Source organism: Colobus angolensis, unplaced genomic scaffold (assembly GCF_000951035.1).
Source record: "Colobus angolensis palliatus isolate OR3802 unplaced genomic scaffold, Cang.pa_1.0 Scaffold205, whole genome shotgun sequence".
In the NCBI taxonomy this organism is placed as follows: domain Eukaryota; kingdom Metazoa; phylum Chordata; class Mammalia; order Primates; family Cercopithecidae; genus Colobus; species Colobus angolensis.
In genome coordinates, this window is record NW_012115211.1 from 1,617,339 (window position 1) to 1,641,150 (window position 23,812).

General features: G+C 44.4%; 1 protein-coding gene across 2 annotated transcripts in view; it reads left to right on the plus strand.

Annotated features, from left to right (window-relative positions):
* Window positions 1-23,605, plus strand: part of XRRA1 (X-ray radiation resistance associated 1) — a 105,335-nt gene extending 81,730 nt beyond the window's left edge. The window contains exons 11-19 of one of the 2 annotated variants that reach the window (XM_011942032.1): window positions 1,629-1,669; window positions 5,327-5,452; window positions 12,462-12,555; window positions 13,304-13,419; window positions 16,042-16,389; window positions 19,250-19,448; window positions 20,229-20,344; window positions 20,553-20,658; window positions 21,056-23,605. In XM_011942032.1, coding sequence (XP_011797422.1) covers window positions 1,629-1,669; window positions 5,327-5,452; window positions 12,462-12,555; window positions 13,304-13,419; window positions 16,042-16,389; window positions 19,250-19,448; window positions 20,229-20,344; window positions 20,553-20,658; window positions 21,056-21,309 — 1,400 coding nt within the window. In that variant the 3' untranslated portion in view covers window positions 21,310-23,605. The remainder of the gene's footprint in view (window positions 1-1,628; window positions 1,670-5,326; window positions 5,453-12,461; window positions 12,556-13,303; window positions 13,420-16,041; window positions 16,390-19,249; window positions 19,449-20,228; window positions 20,345-20,552; window positions 20,659-21,055) is intronic. The other variant, XM_011942033.1, reaches the window with a different exon arrangement.
* Window positions 23,606-23,812: the final 207 nt, after the last annotated feature.

The window sequence follows — 23,812 nt, forward strand, 5'->3', positions numbered from 1 at the left end:
TTTCTGCAGATGGTTTTGGTTGCAGGCTCAAGGCCAAATATGGCTGTAGCCCAGGACCTTGGAAGCCTGGACTGTTTCTAGGCTTGAACTGGGGAGCAAGCTTGGTGGATCAGCCACTGGTGTTGGTCTGTACTCTCAAAACAGTCCTTCAAGGTCTTGGGGTCCACCAGCGTTTCACAAACTCCTACCTGAATCTTGATGCTCCTGCAGAGAGACTTTTGACTGTGGGTGGGTGTAGAATTTTTGTGGTTGTGAGGGGACATGAGTGGGTTATCTTCTATTCCACCATCTTCTCTCTGCCTTTTTGCATTCTGAGAGTCTCTCCACTCGGTCTTCTATTTTATGAATTAGTTCTTCAACTGGGTCCATTCTTCTATCCAGCACATGTATGAGTTATTTTCATTATAAATTTACAGCTTTGTTAGTAGCTTTGCTTCCACAGCAATCTGCTTTTGTTTCAGGAGTGAAACTTTGGCATTTCTCAGAGGATACTGATTATTCTGTTTTGAAGTTTTTATAACTTTTGTTAAATAAACTTTTTATTCAGGTGATAATTCTTCTCTTTTTTATATTGTTAATTTTCCTCAAATAGTAAGAGATTCTTGATTGTTTAGTCTGTTTGTATAACAATGCTCAATCAGAAGCTTAAAATGCGGTAATTCCTGTGATTGTGGGGAGAGCAGGATGCGCGATCAGACAGTGTGCCCATCTTTCTAGAGGTGCTGTCGTTTTCTAGGGTTCACAGATTAGCACTCACACTTGCAGCCATGGCCCATCCTGCAGGGAATTCCTACTTTGTTCATTGCACAAGGCTTTCCCAAACTCCCTTGCAGACCCTCATCACAGGAGAAGTTATTTATGCCATGTTGTTCCATCCCCTATTACTGTTTTCTTCATTTTCATGTGACTTTTCTCATTATAATATCATTAACATGTAGAAGGTATCGGTTAACTAGGGTAAAGGTGAGCAATGTCTGTACAGGATCTAGTCCCATCAGATGCTATGCTGTGTTAGGTTGAACTCAGCTGTTTATTGACTCATCTCATTCTGACGGTCCCAAGAATGAAATCACTCTGCACCCTCCTCCTTATGACTTTGTGCTGGTTGTTCTTGGTATCTCTCCTGAATACACTGGCTCAACCCATTCTGTTTCTACTAATATAACAAATATTTCCAAATCTTCTGACAGAATGTCTTCTATATATATTTTTCTCTTCTAAGACAGTTGGTTAGCTTTCTGCTCAGTATGGACTCCCCAGTAATTCTGAGGCTCAAAAGTGCTTAAGTGTTTTAAAGTCAGATAAAAGGTCAGTGTGGCTGAAATACAGTGAATGAAGGAGAGAGTATCATGAAATGGGATTGAAGAAGTAGGCAGGGGCCCAGTCATGCAGGACTTCAGAGGACTGGATAAGCAGTTTGTATTTTATCCTTAGTGCAAAGGGACTTATTACCTGATGCATGTCACAGCCAGCTCCTCTTCCTAGTTAGCACTGGGGCCGAGGACCAATGAGGACTCCCTGTAGGAGGTGCCCTGCTGCACACAGTGGATGGCAGATCTATATCCAGGGTACTCTAGGCATCAGTCAGTGCTGTCACCAACCTTCATTCTGTTTCTCTTCTGTTTCAGAGGTTGTGTTTTCGTCTTACCCTGGATTTTCAACCTCAGAGGTAGGAACTGACTACTTTATATTTGTGTTTCTGAGTTAGAACATTAATTTTAATAGACAAAATGAAATAAATTAATGGAGCCATGAGAGTCATTTCTATAGATCACACTGAGGGAGCCCATTCATTGTATAGGTAGTTGCCAAGTACCTACCATGTACCAGGTCCTGTGCTGGCCACAGACAGACATGTCTTCACCTTACCTGCCTACTCTAACTTTCATTGTTCTCACATGCTGTTTAGCATAATGTAATAATGGCAGCTGCCTCAAGTGATAAAATTGGCATTGAAATGGGGCTGCTAACAGCAGCTCCCTAACTAGAGTCCCCCAAAGCTGGAAAAGCCCTTGCCAGATACACCACTATCCAGGACCTAATCCTTGATGTCACAGGCTTAGACCCTTGATTTTTGTTAGCACAGAAAATTGTTTTTTCTCTCACAGCAGATGCTCATGGAGACTGGTGCATGTAAACTAAATATTGATTTATTCATTTACAATAAATAGTATATCTCTTCATTTAGCCAACCTGCATCCTAGAGAGGCAGCTCAGTACACAACCTCCCCACAGATACAACTGTGTGAGAAATTCTATCAGTTAACTATAGCTGCTTACTCAAACCAACCCAGTAACAATTCATTATTTTTCACCACTCACAATTGAGTTGATGAAGTGATTCCACTGGCTTCGCCAAGGCTCACTCATGCAACTGCATTTAGTTGGCAGGGTAGCTGTGGTCTGGGCTCAAGGACACAGCTGGCATGGCTTGGCATCTTCTCTGTGGTCTTTTCCTCCTGGGCTACATTGCAGTATGGTTTCATTACAGCATCAGGGTTTCAGGAGAGCAAGGATGAACTGAAAGGTTCTGAAATTGAAATAGTGTCACTTCTCCACATTCTGTTGGTCAAAGCAAGTCAAAAGCCCAGTATTATATTGCTGTACAATTCTGACGTTGACCCCTGAGTTTGTGCAGACCCCACAAGTTAAGCACAGAGCCCACAAGTGAGGGTAGTTCCCAAAAAGATTTCCCTCACTTCAGAAGCCAGACACAAGTTTAGGAGTCCCCAACACAAGTTTAGGAGTCCCCAGGCTATCCACACTTTGACCAACTGGTGATAAATTCAAGAGTTTCCACAACTCAGGTTCAGTAATTTTCTAAAACAACTCATAAAACTCAGCAAAGGGTTATACTTATAATCACAGTTTTACTATAATGCAGCAGTCCCCAACCTTTTTGGCTCCAGGGACCAGTTTTGTGGAAGACAGTTTTTCCATGGACTGGGGTGGGGTGGGTGGTTTCAGATGATTAAAGTGCATTATTTTATTATGTACTTTATTTCTGTTATTATTACATTGTAATATATAATGAAATAATTATATGAGTCACCACAATGTGGAATCAGTGGGAGCCTTGAGCTTGCTTTTGTGCAACCAGACGGTCCCATCTTGGGGTGATGGGAGACAGGGACAGATCATCAGGCATTAGATTCTCATAACAAGCGCACAACCTAGATCCCTCGCATGCCCAGTTCACAATAGGGTTTGTGCTCCTATGTGAATCTAATGCCACTGCTGATCCAACAGGAGGTGCAGCTCAGGCAGTAATGCAAGCAATGGGGAGTGGCTGTAAATACAGATGATGTTTCGCTCACTCACCCGCTGCTTACTTCCTGCTGTGTGGCCCAGTTCCCAATAAGCCAAGGACTGGCATCGGTTTGTGGCCCAAGGGTTGGGGACCCCAGCTATAAATGATATGAATCAGGACCAGCCAAATGGAAAAGTATATAAGGTGAGGTTTGAGAGCTTTCTTGCCTCTCCCTGTGGAATCAGGGCATGTCTCCCTCCCAGCACACTGAATGTGCTCACCAACCAGGAAGCTCACCCACACCTCAGAGTCCAGAGCTTTTATTGGAGGCTCATTGGCCACCGGATTGAACTCAATTTCTAGTTCCTTATCCTCCCCAGGGGTCAGGCTGGTGCAAAGCCCCAACCCTCTAGCCACATGGTTAGTCTTTCTGGCATGGCCAGCCTCCATCCTGAGTCATGTCACTACCCTAAACTCAGGTGTGACTCATGGAGTCCTGCATAACAAAGATATTCCTATCACTCAGAAAATTCCAAGGGTTTTAGAAGCTCAGTGCCAGGAACCTGGGACAAAGACCAGACAAATTGTTTCTTATGTAACAGCCAGTCTAATTTCAGGAGGGTAGACACATGGTCTCCACCTCTGAATGGGAGGAGCAGCAAGGTCACCCTGCAAAAGGGCATGTATGTGGGATGGAGGGGCTTGTGGCCATTATACAGTCTACTTCACAAGTCAAAGATAATTTGTAGGATTGCTCAGTGCTCAGATCAGCTCTCTGACATCTGAAAATCTAGAAAGTGAGTTGGATAGTTGAGACTTTTAGTGGCCTTTCTCTATTAAAATCAGATGCATCTCCCTCTAAGACAGGGCCCTCTCTGCCCCCATCAGGGCCAGTTATGCCCTTGGGTCAGGATACTCCTCATCTTGACTCTCTGGCTTTCTCTTGTCTGTACTGCAGTCTGACTTACCCCCTTCAGTTCACACAGCCTTGCTCTAAGTAGGGAATTACATAGTGGAGGAGACTGCCTTATCAGACTGCCACTACATTCCACTCTTGCGTCTCAGAGATTGCCTTGGGATCACTGGGAGAGGCGAGTCGTCTGAGTTCCCAGACACCATCACTGGTTTTTGTTTTATTCTCACCCATGACTGACCTGTCCACTCATGTGGTTTTACAAGTTGACCCAGAAGGGTACAAAATACTTGGCTCGAAGTAAGTGCCCCATAAATGTTCACTGAATGAACAAGCAAAATTTAAGTGACTTGCTCAAGATTCCATAGTGATTAATTAATTCAGCTTAAGACAGAATCTAGTTCATCTGAACCTAACCCTTAGCCCAACATCTACCCTTATATCCCGTGGTTCCATTGAACTCAGGAATTAGTGAGTATAGTGAGTTATGTATAGTTAAACCAACAATGACCTTTTTCTGCTTGATCAAATATGTTGAACCTGTGGCAGTCTGGGCTGTATGAAAAGAACATGACCCTGCAAGAAGGGATCCAGATGCAGCATGCCACATTCAGCCCCCATGGGCCGGCTGAAGTCATTCAGGACTGTTGTTTTATCCCCAAATGAAGACCTTCCAACTCGAGGATGTGGGCTAGCCCATCAGAGCAGGTGTTCAAGGCTCAAGACACCTCTCTCTCCCTCTCCCCACTAGAAAAATTCCCCTTAAGGACGCAAGCACCTTCCCCTTTGCCTTCTGGAGAAATTTTAACCCAACTGTATAGAAGGGCCAATTCAGGGTAAGCTGCTGTAGGGCAGAGAGAGAGGGTGGGGACCAAGTACCTCTGATGTCTGCACCAGTGCTGTATTATCCTTTGGCCTCAGAAAACTTGAAAATGGAACTTTGGGTACTTGAGAATTAGCTCATCATATGACCTAAGAGAACTTGGAGCCAGAATTCTGGGCTGATGGTGACATCTACCCTTATGACCCTACATGTCTCTTTTTGGCCAAGTCTCTCTAGGAAGGTCATTCATTCTGCCCTGTTCCATTGAAAGGGTCTGTTGGCCCTTAGTGACCTTATCTATTATCGGGCACTTTGATTTTGACTTTTCCTTCTTTCTAAGACAACCAAGATATGTTCACTTCCTCCCATATTCGAGATCCTTCCTGTGAAGTCACTGAAGGCCAGGAACCAGACGCTGGCCCCACCCTTCCCAGAGCTGAGATACCTTAGCCTGGCCTACAACAAGGTGACTTTCTGCTCCTCTACTGTTTCCTCAGGGGCACAGATGGGAGGGTGGGATGCAAGTTGCTCTGGCCTAAAAACCAACCTTCCATTCAATCCCCTGCATTACAGGTACATGGGCTCAGGAATTCTCAGGGTGGGGAAAGTGGAGGGAGTTCAGGCCAAGGCTGGAGTCCATCTCTTCAGTCACAGATATTTATTTAGCACTTACCATGTGTCAGGCTCTGTGGTAGGCACTAGGTATACAGCTGTGGAAAGAGACTTGGCCTCTGCCCTTTTGCAACTTATCACCTATAAGGAAGACAGGAAGACTGATAGGGACAAATCATCACAATATGAGCATGCTTAGTGTTATGAAGAAATTCACCATGTTATGAAGTAAATGATGGAGGGGAGGTGTCTAACCTAATACTTGGGATCAAGGAAGGTTCTCAAGAAAGTGGTGTTTAAGCTGAGATCTGAATCAGTGAGTTTAATCAGGTGAAGAGGGGTGAGTCAAGTGAGGGTAGAAATGTAGCTTAAGGGGAACAGCAGATACAAAGTCTAAGGGACAGATTTAACATATTTTTCCAATATTCATGTCTTGTTTGGTTTTCTGTAAAATCCCACTAATTGAGCCCTACTCAAGTCTGAAATGCAGGAAACTTGTAAGATACTCTGCTTACATTCCTCTACAGCAAGCAGCTGGTACAGCTAAACTCCCCAAGTGTTTTCTTCTAAGAGTTTTATTGTTTTAGCTCTTACATTTAGGTCTTTATTTCAACTTAGTCTTTATATATAGTGTGAAACAGGTATCAGCTTCATTCTTTTGCATGTGGATATCCAGCTTTCTCAACACCACTTACCGGAAAGACTATTCTTTCCCTCATTGTTACACCCTTGCCAAAAATCAGTGGACCATAGATGTATCACAGGCCCCTTTTCTTGAAATTGGTAATTTATGTCTTTTATTGATCCAAAATAGTTAGACATTACCTCTTTTACTGACTTTTTCTTATTAAACTAGCTGCTGGTTTCACTGGATTTCTCTGTTTTGCATTTCATTGATTTCTGCTCGTAACTTTATTTCTGTTCTTCTACTTAAAATGATTTTAATTTGCTCCTCTTTTTCTTGCATCTTAGGCAGTATAATTTTAGTTAATTGATTTAGACCTTTCTTTCTAATATAAGCAAGTAAAGCTGTACATTTCTTCTCTAAGCACTCAGCTTTAGCTGAGTCCTACAAATTGTAATATATTTTCTTTTTATTTTCATTAAATTAAAATATTTTCACTTTTTCCTATGATTTCTTCTTTGATCCACAGGTTTTTAAGAACTTAGTTAATTTCCAAATATATGGGGCTCTTCTAGGTGTCTTGTATTTATTTCTAATTTATTTTGTGTGCAGATAACATAATCTGTAAGATGTCATTCTTCTGAAATCTATTTAAACTTGTTTTATGATTCACCCTATGGTCGGTCTGTCTTGGTGAACATTCCATGTGCATTTCAAAAACTATGTATATTCTGCAGTTTTGTGGGAAAGTGTTCTGTAAATATTAAGGTAAGGTGGTTGGTTGTGTCACTCAGATCTTCTTTGTACTCTTGTCTAGTTGTTCTATCAATCACTGAGAGCAGTGTGTTAAAATCTCCAGACGTGGTTGTGAATTTGCTTATTTCTCCTTTTAGTTCTGTCAGTTTTTACTCCATGTATTTTGAAGTCTGCTCTTGATGCAGATACATTTAGAATTGTTATATCTACTTAACGTATGGATACTTTTATAAATTATGAGTTGCCTTTTTTTGCCTCTAATAATATTCCTTGTCTTGATGTCTATTTTGTTTGATTTGCATATAGCTACATAGCTTCCTTATACTTACTGTTTGCATAGTATATCTCTTTCTATCCATTTACTTGCAACCTATTTATATCCTTGTAGTTAAGGTGTGTCTCTTTTAGACAGCATATAGTTGGTTTTTCCTAGGGTGCCAGAGTGTTTTTCTCAGTTTTCGTGCTTTGTCCTCAGTTTTCATTCTTCCCTGAGTGCCTGCACCTCAGAGGAGTTTATCTCCACATGCTCATTCCTCCCCCTAGCAGTAGACTGCTTTTGCTTGCTACTTAGTGCTTGCTAAGTAACAAGTGGTGGTAGGGGCCAAAGGGAGGCTCTAGCCCCAGTCTTAGGCAGCCCTGGGACCAACCCTGTGTCTCAAGGATGGGCTTTTTTCAGTGGTCCTACCCCTCTCCTAGCAGTAGGAGACCTCTAATGTGCTAGGCCCAGGTTGGTTTCCTGCTCCAACCACAGGAGCAGTGAGTTTTAATTTTTTCCCTACCCAAGATGCAGTGCCCCAGGCTGCAGGGTTTGCTGATCTTCCTCAGCAGCTGAAGGCCTTTGTTAACTATGGAGAAGGGTTGGTAAAGCCCCCTGCCTTTTTGTGGTGGGAGCTATCGCCTCTTCCAGGCTCACACCACCGAGGAAGGCTGTCATCAGTCTCTCTCCTGCCTCCAGTCTTTCTCACACTAGTGAGCGTGAACTCCCTGGATGTCTGCAGCTTAAAGGGGTTTACTCTAGGCCATGCTTGGTCTTTATAAATTCACTAAAATTTTTACCTGATTTCTTCTTAGTGCTTATATGGCACTCGCATCTGCCACATTCTGCCACAGGCAGGCCAGTGTCTGTGTCCCGCCTCTCCTTGGAGGTGCTAGTATTTCCTTAGATTTCAGGCCACAATTGTCCTGGGATGTTAGCTCTCTATTGGACTCAAGAAAAGTTATGATTTTATAGATTATTCAGGTGTTTTTCTTAAGGTTAGCAGCACTCCTTCCATTTTTCTATGTTTGCACCTGAGTTTTTAAATGGTATTTTACTTTATGATAGTTACCACCTAATGTATTGTATCTTTTTGTCTATTGTCACGTATCTACTACCAGAATGTGCTTTTGCTTTTAGCACTAGGACTTTGTTTTGCTTACATCTATATGCTCATTATCTAGAATATTGCCTGATACATGATAGGTGCTCAACAAGTTTGTTAGATGAATGAATGATTTTTGTTGTTGTTGAGATGGAGTCTTTGTCGCCTACGCTGGAGTGCAGTGGTGCGATCTTGGCTCACTGCAGCCTCCTCCTCCCAGGTTCAAGCAATTCTCCTTCCTCAGCCTCCCAAGTAGCTGGAATTATAGGCACCTGCTACCACACCTGGCTAATTTTTGTTTTTTATTAGAGATGGGGTTTCACCATATTGGCCAGGTTGGTCTTGAACTTCTGACCTGGTGATCCACCCACCTCGGCCTCCCAAAATGCTAGGATTACAGGCATGAGCCACCATGCCCGGCCCCATGAATGATGTTTTAGTCATGTCAAATAATACAGCTGTGTTGAAATACTCAATTTATTAAAGTTACAAACTTCAAAATAAATTCTGCCTTTAAACAGAAGTTATACATCTAGAATATTCATCAGAAAATCACTCAGAATATTCACTAGAAATTTTTGTGTCAAACGTAAAATAATCACTTTCACTTGGTCTTTAATACTTAGTTCCTAAATGTGACAGATTGTTACACTCTCCTTAACCCAATGAGATTGAGAAGAAATTTAAAGTTATCATTGGAACCTAAATGCATCTCCAGAAGCATTCAGCTCACCCTAGAGGGAACAGGCTAGCACCATGGCCAGATTTCGGCTTGCTGTGTCAGCCAGAATCCTAAGCCCATACCTTTCAGCTGGGCTTAATTTCACAGAAAATGTGATACACATGACCTGAATATCATTCAATTTATCAATTTTTAATTGTAATTTTCTTCAACTTTTTAATCACCTGGTTTGGGTGAATGTAATTTTGCATCCTGACAAGATTAAATTCTGCATCCCCCATTCTTTAGTGATTGTCTCTTGACCCCTTGATTTGCACACAAGAGACTCTACACCCACTTTGACCATCATTATAGTCATTTATCAAAACATATTGGGCACCTTTTTAGGTTTGTCCTCTATCTCTGAAGTCTAGATAATGGCAGCAGAATTTTATATTTTACTCTGTTGCAACTACTTAACTCTGCTCTTGTAGGACAAAAGGCAATATGGCAACAAATGAGACAGGTAGTATTTTTTCTTTTTCTTTTTTTTTTTGAGACAGAGTCTCACTCTGTTGCCCAGGCTGGAGTGCAGTGGTGTGATCTCGGCTCACTGCAACCTCCACCTCCTGGGTTCAAGTGATTCTTCTGCCCCAGCCTCCCAAGGAGCTGAGATTACAGGCACCTGCCAGCACACCCGGCTAATTTTTGTGGGTTTTTTTTTTTTTTTGTATTTTTTTAAAGTAGAGACAGGGTTTCACCATATTGGCCAGGCTGATCTCAAACTCCTGACCTTGTGATCCACTTGCCTCAGCCTCCCAAAGTGTTGGGATTACAGGCGTGAGCCACCGCGCCCAGCCAGAGAAAGGTAGTATTCTAATGAAACTTCAGTAAATGGATCATGGGCCAGATTTGGGCCATGTGCTATATTTGCCAGTCCTGTTTTTGGTACAGCCTGTGTGCTAAGAGTGATGTTTACATTTTTTAATGATTGAAAACAATCAAAACAAGGATAAAATTTCATGACATGTTAAAATTAGATGAAATTCAGATTTCAGGGTCCATAAATAAAATTTGATTGGAAAAAAGCCACCACACCTATTTGTTTATGAATTGTCTATAGCTGATTTTGTACAACAATAGTAAAATTGAATAGCTGCAACAGAAACCATATGGTCTGCAAAGCCTAAAACACTCTGACAGAAAAGGTTTGCTGATCCCTGGTCTAGAAGATCAAATGTTCAAGTCTCTCAAGGCCTGCTCCTAGTTTCTTTTCTCTCGCTCCCTACTGTTTCCCTAGGGATGACTTCAGATACCCATTGGCTCATGAACAGTGACTCACAAATTTCTAACTCTAACGCAGACCTCCCCACTGTATTCCAGGAGGCCTCAAAGGTACCGCCAACATACACATGCCCAAAGCAAGCTAATGAATTTTTTCTTCAAATGTTATGTTCTTTCATTGTTCCCTATCTTAGTGAATAGGTTGATCTTCCATCCAGTTACTCAAGGCACAAACCAGTTGTCACCTTTGATGCTTCTCTCTCTTTTGCACCTCCCCATCCTCCGCCCCCCCCCCCCAAATATCTACATCATCACCAAGTCTTGTCAAATTTAGGTCCTCATATTTCTAAAATCCATCTAATGAGTTCCCCAAGGACCCAAATCTTAAACTACCTTTTGTTTGGCCCCTACTTGCATTTCTAGCCCCATTTTGCACCAGGTGCCCTCTTTCTCTCTTTTTTAATTACACTAGCCTTCTTTAAACTCCTCCAGCAGGCTATGAGGCCTTTCACACATTTTTCTCTTTGTATATAGAACACTTCCTCTCTGCATTAAAGTAAGACTAGCTACTGCAACAAACTTAAACATCTTAATCACTTAACACAATAAAAGTGTATTCCTTGCTTTCACAGAGTCCATTTTGGATATTCCTGATTGGCAGGTAGCCTTCCACATGATCATTTGGAGACCCAGGTCCCCTCTGGCTATGTTCTGTCATCTCATAGGGTCTTAACACTACTCAACTGGATCCTATGTATCCCATTAGATGGTTGAGCAGGGGGCTGTGGTAAAAGGAGGGAAGTAGAGGAGGTACAGGAGGGTACAGACTGTACACGGAAGTAGCATTTACTACTTCTGCCCAAGTTGCATTGGCTAGAACTGGGTCACGTGACCACACGTACTTGCCTGGGAGGCTAGGAGATAAAATCCGTGTGCTAGAGGTAGAGAAATGGTTTTGGTTAAGACAGAGGTTTCTCTGCCACACACTCCATGCCCCACTGCGTTCACTAATTACCTCCTTCAGACCTCAGAGACACCTCTTACCTCTCTGACTGGGTCCGATGACCCTGTTACTTCATGCACCTATCTTGTGACACTTACCACATTGTAAGTCTATTCTCCTGTGTTACTGTCTCTCCAGTGCTTGTTTCCCACTAGACAGTGCTCTCTGAGGGCAGAAATTGTGTCCGTTTTGCTCATTCCCAACAAAGTGCTTGGCACATGGTAGGTATTCAGTAAATATTTGTTGGTTGAATGAATAAAAATGAAAGAGAAGTTAGTTGCTCAGTAGAAATCTAGTGCTATCCAGTAAGGCTGCGGAGGAAGCTAAACTGAAGTGCCCTCCCTCTTCCAGCCCTTGGACTTTACTACCTTCATTGGGTCCTACATCTGACCCAATACCTTTCAGTGTGTCCAGGGGTCTGATAGGCCACTGCCCGACTCCTGGTCCCTTTGATCCTGATGTCCCTGATACTTTTCCATTGCTAATAGATACTCTCACCAAGATGGTCCCCAGCTTTTCCAGACAGTCTGCTCAACAAAGCTTGTATATTTTTTGCCCTTCAGAGGCTGGCTTCACAGGGCATTCTCTGTATCCCAGACAGCCATGAGGTCTCTCTTAACACTGGCTCTACTTATCCCTTAGATGTGTGGGTCCTCCTTTCCCCCTATCCATCCCCAGAGAAGTACCCAGAACTGGCTTCAGTGAAAGAGCCATCAGGAGTGTGTAGAGGTTTGTGTTGAGGAAGATGAAGTGTCAAATTGTATCCTGAAGTTAAAGTCAATGCCCTGTCAACCTTCCAGAATCTTCATGAGATAAAGAGTTTGTTTGTTCTTACCACAAATGTTTGTTCTTATTATTTTGCCACCAGCTTCCCTGATACTTGATACAGGCTACATATCCAGCATGGAGAAGAGAGGAAAAACTCTTAGCTCTTAAACACGCAACAGTGATGGTGAAATTTCAGACAGGAGGGGCAAGGCACTCTCTGCATGAGTAGGTGATATTGTAGGGACAAGGCAGCACCCAGCAGCGAGTCCCATCCACAGCAGCATGTCTTACCCAATACCACCCCCAATCCTAGCAAGCATGTAGCCCTGCAGTGAGGGGTCTAGACATACCTAGGTAGAGGTGGGGGTGGTGTCAACCTGAGAGTCTCTCTTGCATTCATTACAGATCGCAAAAGAGGATGCTGTCCTACCAGTAGCTCTCTTCCCATCTCTCTGCGAATTCGTCTTTCATAACAACCCTCTGGTGGCCCATACACGAGGTATGGTGCCTGCAAACCTGCCCCCTCTCAACCCAGTGCCCAAGGAACAGTGTGGCACCCTCATCCCCACCTCATCAATGGCAAGCCCTGGGATCTACTCTGTATCAGAGTGGACAAGGTTCATGGTACATTGAGGAGTAGAGGAAATAGCTCTGTACCAGCTCATCCTGACAGTAACCCTGTGAGGCAGGCATTATTGTCCCCATGGACAGTGGTAGAAACTGAGGCTCAGGGAGGTTCATGATCTGCCTAAGGTCACACAGCAAGAAAGAGTCTGAGTTGGGAATGGAATATGGAATTCTCTAAATCCTGTATGAGCTCTTTTGAACCACACCCTGCTTTGTGGAACAGTTCTGTCATGACCTCATTTCCCACTTCCCAGTTGCAGAGGGGTGCAGCCCCAACTGCAGGAGCCTCTCTTCCCAGAGCACAAGGAATGGGGTGGTCAGCAGTGGAGCAACTGTAAGATACAGGAGCTGGAGGCATTTTAGAGTCCTGGGCCCTGGAGTGACACCAGTGAAGTTCTGATCCTCACTCCACAGTAGCTTTATTATCTTGGACAAATTCCTTAGCCTCTCTGTGCCTCAGTTTCCTTGCCTGTTGAATGGGAATAATGAGGTACCTACCCCTAGGGTTGAGAATAAGTTTCATTAATACATGTAAAGCGGTTTGAATAGTGCCTGGCACATAGTAAGCCCCAGTATAAATTTTAGCTAATAGTAATCTTATTTTCCCATCATGGCACCAGGGGTCCCTCCACTGCTGAAGAGCTTCCTCCAAGAGCGACTGGGAATCCACTTAATTCGAAGGAAGATAGTAAAGCCTAAGCATCATGTTTTGATGTCTCGGAAGGAATCACGGAAGGTAGGGCTTCCAAGGCAGGACTCTCACCCCCAGGAAGAGTGCAGCCTATTATAATGTATGCAAACCAACCTGGCTGTAGAGCTGCTCACTCCACAGTGCCTGGAATCTCTCCATTAGATTCAGCATTGCCTTCTCCTTTCCTTGCTTTGGGAAGAGCATTTGATTAAACAACAGATACGAAAATATATTTTAAACTCCCAAAACTCTTACCACTGAAAGTTACAGTCACCTATAGTAATTGAGAATGGCTATGGGCCAGGCGTGGTGGCTCACGCCTCTAATCGCAGCACTTTGGAGGCCAAGGCGAGAGGATCACTTGAGGGCAGGAGTTTGAGACCAGCCTGGGTGAGATCTTGTCTCTACAAAAAAAAAAAAAAAAAAAAAATGGCTAAGCCAGGACCAGAATACATCTCCTGCCTGAATCTTATGGAAGTGTTTCCTTATGTTGAGAGAAGTCTACTTCCTTTGCCATAAAGTAAGTCAAATCCCTCTTTCATCTGAAGAATTTCAAAAATTTCTGTGAAATGCTCCTCCCTCCTGAACTTTATTAGTCTTTCTACAGCCAAAAGGTGGGCTGAGCATTGCTGATCCCAAAAGTTAAATACAGGCATTTCCTTGCCATCCCCCCTGCAGCCTGCCTCTGTCCAGCCAGGCTCTTGTCTGATGTCCTCAGAGGACTGGACAAGCATTTGAAGTCAGAAATAGAAATTCCAAGGTTTCCATCATCTTCCTTGTTGTCTGTTACCTCCTCTTAAGGATCTGCCCCATCATTTCCCATCAGCCAGCTAGGGAGGGGCAGAATCCTCTCTCTCCTTTACGAAGCCCCATGCCTAGGACTCTGCGGAGCCCTTGCATATATCCTATCTCATAATTCTCACAGCAGATGAAGCAACAAACTCAGAGAGGTGAACTGACTTGTTAAAAGTTAGTGTGGGTCCTAGGGGACCCCTCACACCTCCTCCCATCAAAGGTTCTGACCAACCTTTGAGCTAAATGAGTTAAATAAACACAGATGCCAGTGGCCAAATGAGAAACAAATCAATGCTTTGTTAATTTAGGTAAATACCCTCTATCTTGGACTGGAGAATGTGGCTTAGTCCTGAGTCAGACTGGGGATGCCTGCATGTCCCCATTGTGCATACAGAGATGGGGCTAGAAATGCAGATTAGACCCCTGGGGTTACATGGACCAGGGCTGCAGCCCCTCCCCTCACACCTAGGCATGGACAGACAGGAGAAAAATGGAGAACCTGCCAGAACAGGCCTGTAACCAAGAAGCTGTGTGAGCCCTTTGATGTGAGGACACAAACAGAAGATAAAATAGCCTGGTCTCATTGATGAGCAGTAATCCAGCCCACGACTGAAGCAGGGCGCAGTGACTCAACCTCTGGCCAGTTAGGTTACCCATTCCTCCCTTGGAAAGGGGCGGGGAAAGTAGCTGTGGGATAGAGAAAGAGCATTTCCTCTAGCACATCTCTCTCACAGAGCCATGAGAGGGAAGGGGAACTGTCCCTTCCCACCAGCTGCCAAGTGATGGCACTTGGTGTTCTAGATGCTGAGGTGCAGTGCTGTGTTCATGCCCTGTGCCATGGATTCAGACAAAGACTCTGGGTCCCTCAGGCTTCAAGTCTAAACACTGAGGTTCTACATATTTTCCAAAAGGAGATTTTTTTTTTAAAGTAACATGTTTTATAAAAGTCATCCTTCACCCTCCCTTAGTCCGTTAGGTACATTTGCACACACCATTTCATTTGGTGGAACTCTGTGAGAGGCACAAGGAGGAAATGGGAACTCAAAGGATAGACCTGTATTCCAGCCCATATTTTTCTAACTACAGTGCTTGGAATCTTTCCACTACACAACTTACATCTCTCAGTAAAAGTACAGATGTAAGTGAACCAAATACCTCTGACAAAGAGTGAAAACAATCGACTATGTAAAGGGGGAGAGGGAAAGAACTAAGCCCAGCTGAGGTAAATTGGGCACATGGACACCTCCTGGCAGCGGAGAAGGATAGGGAGAATGGTCACAGGCTTTTACTAATTAAGGAAGTTATTTTCTTGGTCCTGAACCTTCAGAGAGATCTATCTTTCGGATCTTTATATAAGGTATAGGGACCAACATCCTGAAAGGGGCCTGGTGCTGCCATCTTCCGGAAAATACAGGACCATTCCCCAACACCCTCTCCTCGGAGTCCCTGGGGAAAGCCATAGGCACCATGTTAAACCCTCATCTGAAGAGTGAGACTACTGAGGGCCAGAGTGACGTATGGTCAGGGATGCAGCATGAAGCCTGGAGCCCAGGACTGGAATTACATCATCCAGGCACTACTGCTGAATCACTCTGGGACTTGGACAGGTCATTTTACCTCTCTAAGCCTGTTTCCTCATCTATAAAATTGAGGATAATTATTCATTGGGTAGTTTCAAGGTAGAAATAAAACAACTTACATCATGCATGGGGCACATCATAGATGCCCAACAAGTATGATTTCCTTTTCCACCTCCCCGTCAGTTCATACCCAGCACTCCAGCTGCTATACAAGTGGCCTCAGGCTAGTGAGGCCCAGGAGGAGAGACTCTTGATTGGGAAGCACATTCATTCCGGCTCTTCTCCATGACAGGTGAAAACCGAAATCCCAAAGGTGCCAAAGCAGCCTCTGGTGCTCCATCACCCACAAGTGACCACAACCAAGTCTCCCTCAAAGGATATGCTAGAGCCAGAGGCAGAGCTGGCTGAAGATCTGCCCACTACCAAAAGCACTTCTGTGGAGTCAGAGATGCCCACTGAGAGTCTGGAAGGCCTTTCCCTGTCTCGCCGGACCTTCGTGCCACTGCCTCCCATCTGCTCCGACTCCACTGTGCATAGTGAAGAGACCCTGTCCCACCTGAGTGACACAGCTGTCCACCTCAGCCCAGAGCACCCATCAGATGAGGACTCCAAGAGCACAGAGTCCATCTTCCTGACCCAGGTACCTGTATCCAGCTGTCCCTGCCCACTTGTTACTAGCTCCCACAGGTTCTTCTGCAGCCCTTAGGCTCGACTGCTGTGGACAGCTGGGAGCAACAAGCACATGGCAGGTCTGGAAATGAGAAGTCAGCACCCTTGGTGGAGCTTGCAAGCCTCTTCTGGAAGATCTCTGGTCTAAGGCTACTGATAGGGGCACCCATGGGGACAAGTCATATTTCTGTTGCACAGACAAGATCTGTGGTCTGACTGGGGTGTGATTCCAACTAGTTTTTCAGAAGGGTTTGCTGCTGCCTGTACCTCTCTACTTCAGGGCTCCTCACTTTTGATGCTGCCTCTGGATCCTGGGAACATAGATCAGATGCAGGTCGTGCCCTTGAGGTGCTCTCAGTATAATGGGGAACACAGACAGACCAGCTCATGCAATCAGTGCTGAGACTGAGGAAATCCCAGAGGCTGGGAGCCTGGAGGAAGGAGAGATGCTGGTGCCCCAGCCCAGGAGGCTGTCCTGGAAGAGGCTCAACTGAGCTGAGATTTACAGGCTGAGTAGGAATTAAAGGTGAAGATATAGCAGCAAGGGCATTCTGGACAGAGGACACAGCATGAAACAGGATAGAGGAAGAAAATTAAAATGGTACATTCAGAAATGGTCAGTACAGCAGAAGGGTGGCATGTGGCAAAGGGTAATATAAGGCTAGAAGAGTTGGCAGGGCCCCCTTGAACTTTATTACTGTACCACCCTTCTCCCTGATCTCCCTGCCTCCAGTCTTGCCCCTCCAATCTGCTCACTGCCAGATCTTTCCAGGATGTACATCCATCCATTCATGGAGGTCTAACTCTCCATCCATTTCTTTTTCCACAGATGACTTATAGTGACATATAAATTTATATAGTATAAAAGTATCTTAAAGAACTATCTCAGAACCTTTTTGGAGCAATGCAGAATATAAATAAGCATTTTAAAAGAAACAATTTGAGAGAGTTAGATGGAAAATATGGACAGGAAAGGAAATAGTACAAGAGTAATTCTGTCACTCAAACATGCACATCATGCACTGCTGCTATTATAATAAAGATGTTTTGACAAAATGCAATTCTGAGCTCCTAGCGGCCAAAGCCATGCAATCAATTATGAGTCACCATGATGTTCAGAAAAAAAAAAAAAAATTTTTTTTCTGGCCTAATTATCCTGGCTATAACCTTTAATACAATGATGAATAGAAGTGGTGAGAGCAGACTTCCTTGTCTTGTGCCTGTTCTTAAGGGGAAAGCATTCAGTCTTTCACCATTAATTATGATATTAGGTGAGGGTTTTCCATAGATGCTCTTTATCTGGCTGAGGAAGTTACTTTGTATTCCTAGTTTGAGTGCTTTTTAATCATGACAGAGTGGGCTTTTCCTGTGTCTACTGAGATGATCATATGGTTTTGTTCCTTTATTGATATATTACATTAATTGATTTCCAGATGTTAAACCAACCTTTCATTCCTAGGATAAATCTCACTTGGTCATAGTATATAATCCCCTTTACTTGTGGAATTCAGTTTGCTAATATTTTTTGAGAATGTTTGCATTTATATTCATAAGTGATACTGCTTTGTATTTTTCCTTTCTTGTAATGTCTTTCCCTAGTTTGGATTTCAGGTTAATACTAACCTCAGATAACAAGCCTCTTTTAATTTTTGGAAGAGTTTGTGAAGTATTGGTGTTAATTCTTTTTTAAATGTTTGGTAGAATTCACCAGTGAAACCATCTGGTCCTTAGCTTTTCTTTGCGGCAAGTTTAAAAATTGCTAATTCAGCTTTTTTGCTTGTTATAGGTCATATATATTGTATACACATACGTGTATATATACACGTATATTCACAAATACACACACACGTATATGCATGATGGGTCTCACTGTGTTGCCCAGGCTGTAGTGCAATGGCTATTCACAAGCACTATCCCACTACTGATCAGGATGTGAGTTTTGACCTGCTCCATTTCCTACCTAGGCAAGTTCCTCTCTCCTTAGGCAACTTGGTGGTCTCCCACTCCTGGGAGGTCACCATATTGATGCCGAACATAGTGTGGACACGCGAGGAGCATAATGCACTACAGCCCAGAGCTTCCAAGCTCAAGCAGCCCTCCCACCTCAGCTTCCTGAGTAGCTAGGACTACAGACATGTGCCACCCCACCTGGTGAGTCATTTTAATAAATAACTACATCCCTACATGACATACAGATTTCTTATAAAGCCATTAGGATAGGCTAAAATCCTCCATGGTTTGCCATCAGAGTGAAGATAAAGAAAATACAAAATAAAACACACCCTCAGCTTGGCATATAGTGGTCCTTACTGATCTGGGTCCTGCTTACCACTGCGGTTGCCTGTCTCTTCACATTTTACTTAACTGTACCAATCTTTAGTTCCCCCAAAATGAACCTTGATGTTTCTTACCTCTGCACCTTTGCTCATGCTGTTGTCTGAAACAATCATTCTTTCTCATCACTTGCAGTCTACACCTCTCCCCATTGCTCCATAGGGATGGCTTTCCTGGCTCTTTAAGACTTAGCTCAGGCTAAGGCATTCCTCCAAGGGAGCTTCTTGGCTAGGTTGGGGCTTCCTCTGGGATCACCCAAAACCACTGTATTCCCTCTGTTAAAGCATTTATTAATTGTCTATTTTTATGTCTGCCTCCTTCCATCCCAGTCTTGGTCTTACCCTTGCCCTTAGCAGGGCCCAGCAGAGACCAGCACAGAGATGATGCTCTGAATGTTCATGGAATGAATGAACGAATGAATGAATGAATGAATGAATGAATGAATGAATGAATGAATGAATGAATGACAAATAAATGTGTTTTCTTCCTGGGCACAGGTGAGTGAACTACCTTCCTCCATCATCCATAAGGATGATTTAGAGTTGAAGGAGAAAGACCAAAAGAAACCACCAACGGCACCCAGAGAGGTGAAAGTGACTCGGAGGAAGCTCACAACTGCCTCCCTTCCCAGCAAGTACCACGGCTATGAAGAACTGCTGACAGCCAAGCCTGATCCGGCCTTCATTGAGCCAAAGGGTATGTGAGGGCATATCCTTGCTCCAGGGCAAGAGGCCATCTCCACAGCCCAGAGCAAGTCAGGGTCAAGCTGAGGCTGGCACCAAGCTGTCTTTTCCCAACTAGGGTGCTGTCCTCTGTCTAAATACCTGTCAAAGGGCTCCTTTTAGGGTGTCCTTTGAAGCCCCACATATTGGGACCCCTGTCCTGGCTTGGGCCTTCACTGGCTTACAGGGAACCACAGTTTATTCAGAGATTCTAGTTGGTCTCAACCTAGCTGTTCTGGATGATGAAGTCTCTCCTCAGGAAAAGTTTGATGAATGAACACCCAGACTGGCCAGATTCTTGAGCTTTTCCCAGCCCAGGTTAAGCTCCCAAACTGAACGTCCGAAATCCTTCCTATCTGGTTGGAGGCAAAGGAGGCAGCTTCATCTGTGTTAATCTGTACTTCCAAAGCAACTGGCATTCAGCTGGACTGTTGGGGATATCAGCCCCTGTGATATAACCCCCTGAGGTTAACGGGGTTGCACTGGAGCCAGCCTTTTCCCCCACTCCAATACTATCTTCCCATTACAATCTGTGCTATTTTTCCGTTATAATATGGGACAAATACTCACTGAAGAATGATGGACGTTCAGGCACTGGAACAGACCCAGAAGAAACCTAGGAGCAGTGTTTTCTTTTGGGGACTCTCAAATCCTTTTACCTAGAGCTGCTGTGAGACTGAGGAATGAAGCAATCCGGGGAGGCATCTGGGAGGACGGGGCAGTGCCTTGACTCAGTCTTGCCTTCTTGCCCTAGGAATCCAGAAGAATGCACAGGCCCTGCAACACATGCTGAAGCACCCACTCCTGTGCCACTCCTCCAAGCCCAAGCTGGACACTCTTCAGAAACCCTATGTTCCCAAAGAGAAACGGGTAAACATCCAGCTCATTGAGTGTGTAAATGGCCCCTGAGTAACCCCCTCAGGTACAGATGTGGCTGTCACCTTGGAACCCTCTGAGGGCCATGCTTTCCCAGCACCCCCAGATGCTCCTCAGCCTATTGCTGTGACTATATGAAGTTAGGCCAGGAAAGTCTGTGCATAAACCTGGGATAACACCCTCCTCCATGACCTTCTGCCAGGCCCAGAGGATCCCGATTCCACCCCCAAGGAAGACTAGAACCCAACTGCTGGATGACATCTTCATTCGCTTGCGGGATCCCTGGAACATTACAGAGGCTCCACTAGGTATGGCTCTGCCACAGCTGCCAGGATCCCAGATCCAGTTCACTCCTGCTGACTAAAGGCAAAGAAAGGGCTTGTGTCAGTGCAGGAAAGGCCCCTACAGAGCAACTACCGACATCAGTCTCTATATGTAGATGGAGAAAAGGAGAGCCAGCGTGAGGCCTGGAGTTGCCTAAAATCACATAGCATGTTAAGGTCCTGAACCAGGGCTTAAGATAGAGTCAAGAGGGGATACCACTGACTTCCTACTGCCCCAAGCTGGAAAGGCCATTTTCAGCCCCTTAGCATCTTCCTGTCATGCCATCCCACTTTCCAAGGGTCTCTAGACCCAATCCTCTTGCTTCCAGCTGGGTGGGAACCAGGGTGAGCTTGGTGCCTCTCCTGGCTTCTTTTCCTGCAGGTGCTGTCCTGCACCAGCGGACAGAACGGCGGCTGGTGAACCACAAGCAGTACCTGGAGGCGAAGAGGCTGTTGAAGGAGTTCCAAGCACGTTACCGGCAGCTGGTGAGTGGCTCTGTGCGGACAGTGTTCGGGACCACCCCGCTCCCCCCAGCCTGCCCAGCGCTGAGTGAGAGTCAGCCCAAGTTCGGCCGCTTCCTCGAGTTCATGGATGAGTTCTGCCAGGAGCCCACAGCCAGTGACTCACAAGGCTAGGGCTGTGCATGGGGGCTGTGCGCACCACCCAGCCTGTGCCTCAGCTCTCCCTGAGGGCTCTGTGCCCTGGACCGCACCTCAAGGTTGACCAGCCAGCCACAGGCCTCAGAGCTCAGCTGGGCCCCACTCGCTGGCCACAAGGTGGCCTCCCCTTGTTAGGATCTCCCCTCCTTGGGCCAGGCATGACGGGGTGCCTGGCCCAGCGGCAATAAAGAGTGGGTGCACAGGGCAATAGACTGGGTGCCACATGCATTCTTTCTTGGAACCTAGGCCACAGCAGCACTGTCACACTTCCCTCTAAAAATGGTTTTCCAGTTCAGATGCGACAGGGATACATTTGTTCTCTGTTGTATAAGAAACTGACACCAGGGGAATCTTAACAAATTCCTGAACAATGGCTCCAAAAAGGGTATTTTTAGAAACCAGATCTTGTGAGTACAACCCTAATGTGCAGGGACAGTGTTATCCTGTATATTCATTCTTTACTCACACTCTTTCTTGGTTCCTTCATTAGGAGCATGATGGTTGAATGTGAACATGACAGTAAATTGGAGAAAACTGTCAACTGGAGATAACTTATACCAAAAGACATAGTTGTATACCATGGAAACCCCAGCCCTGCTCCTAATCTTTACTGCCATTCTGAATACCAAAGCAAGACATTCAACTAGGGCATTTCCCAGAGCACATACAGCACCAACAATCCACACACAGCCTAAGCTTATGTTTTTGTCTGAGATTGTTCTCCAGAGACAAGACTCTGACTAGAAACAGAACATACACTTTCATGACTTTTCTTTACTGTATTCTCAACTTGGGCCTCACCTCAAGCAGGCAAACATACATTGAAGAATGCGCTTTGGTACTGTTTAAATAACAACACATCAGCCCACTTGATTCCATGCCATGTCCTTGCTGACAGAAGCATCCCCAACAGGGCATGCCCTGGTCCAAGTCCTCTGTCTTTGTCAAAATGTTCTTCTGATGAGTTGGAGAGGAGGCAGCCAGCAGTGGCAGTCCACAAGGATCCAGGTACCTTCTCCAATCCTAAAGCAGACAGCAGGTTGAATAAAACCAACACACAACCTATTTTCTAGGCAGGAGGGGAAAAGGCCCTTAGGACAACAATATTTGTACAAAGAGTTGAGAGTAAACAGTATATCAGGCTCAAAAAAAAAAAAAACAAAAACAAAAACAAAAACAAAAAACTATTTGTTGGCATTTAAATTTTTTTCCCTTGCATAGTATCTATTCTCTCACTAGGACTTTTAAGTGCTCTGCTGGAGGCTCAGCGTTGGTAATACCATGTTTGATGCAAACTTGAACCCAGTGAGGAAGAACCCCTGCTCTCATTGGTGGCACAGCTTTGGAGGGTGGTGGCCCCAACAAGGGGCAGTCTGCCTGCTGCTATATTAATCTGGAACCAGGGCCAACAGCTACTCTTGAACTATGGTATTTGAAGAGTGAGTTCATTGTCTGTTTTACCTTATATTAAATGACAGGAAAGGAAGATAAACAAACCTTGCTTTGCCTTGGCTTCAAACTAGTTCTTGATTTAAGACACCAGAAAGGGAAAGAGGGAATCTGCTCAGAGTTTGAGGTTGCCTCTCACAAGATGATGGCTAAAAGTTGCCACCTTACTCAAAAGGCATTACGGAGGCATTTACTCACAAAGGAGAGAGAGTAAATTTTTTTCTTAGGAGGAAAAAAAATACTGATAATACGGAGAATAATCTGCACATCCAGTCTTGGCACTTTTTCCTTCATCCAATTTGACTAATCTCTAAACTGGTGACCCTTGCATATATCTTAGTCTCTTTTCTATGATCTTCCGAAAGCTACAGCGGATACCAGTCATGTATAAAGATGCATTTCCTAGATCATCTTCAGAAGAAAATCTCTTCAACACTTTCCCTAGAATCTGCCCCACGACCACCCTGCCCCAGACCTGCTTTCTCTTTGAGAATTCATAACCAGCTATCTTTAGATACCAGTTCAAAAGACCACTCTATGGGTTGATGAGGAAAAGGCTGGCTGAGAACAATTTAAGACCAGAGTGAGTTTCCCGTTTTTAAAGATAATTTGGCTAGCTGGCTTTTAATTTTAAAATCATTAATTAAAATTATTCCAATCAAAATACATCACTCTCCAAGATTCCACATTCATATTACTTATACTATGGAGACTTTCTCTACCTGAGCATGTATTCAGGGTCTATAGGTACATTTAACTGAAAAAATCAGGAAGAAAAAGCTAGTAAAATAGCCTCCTAAATCATTTGGGGGTATCCTCATCATTGGTGTGTGTGTCTGCGTGTGTCAAACTTTAACGATTATTTATTCAGACCCTGGAAAACTACACTATGAAATAGGGCACTGGATTGCAAGTTCCTTGTTTGGTTAAAAAGAAAAAAGGGGGGGTGGGGGTGGGGAGCAGAGAAGTTTAACCTGGATGATTTCCATGCCCATTCCAGCTATAACATTCTATGGCTGTGACCCAGCCT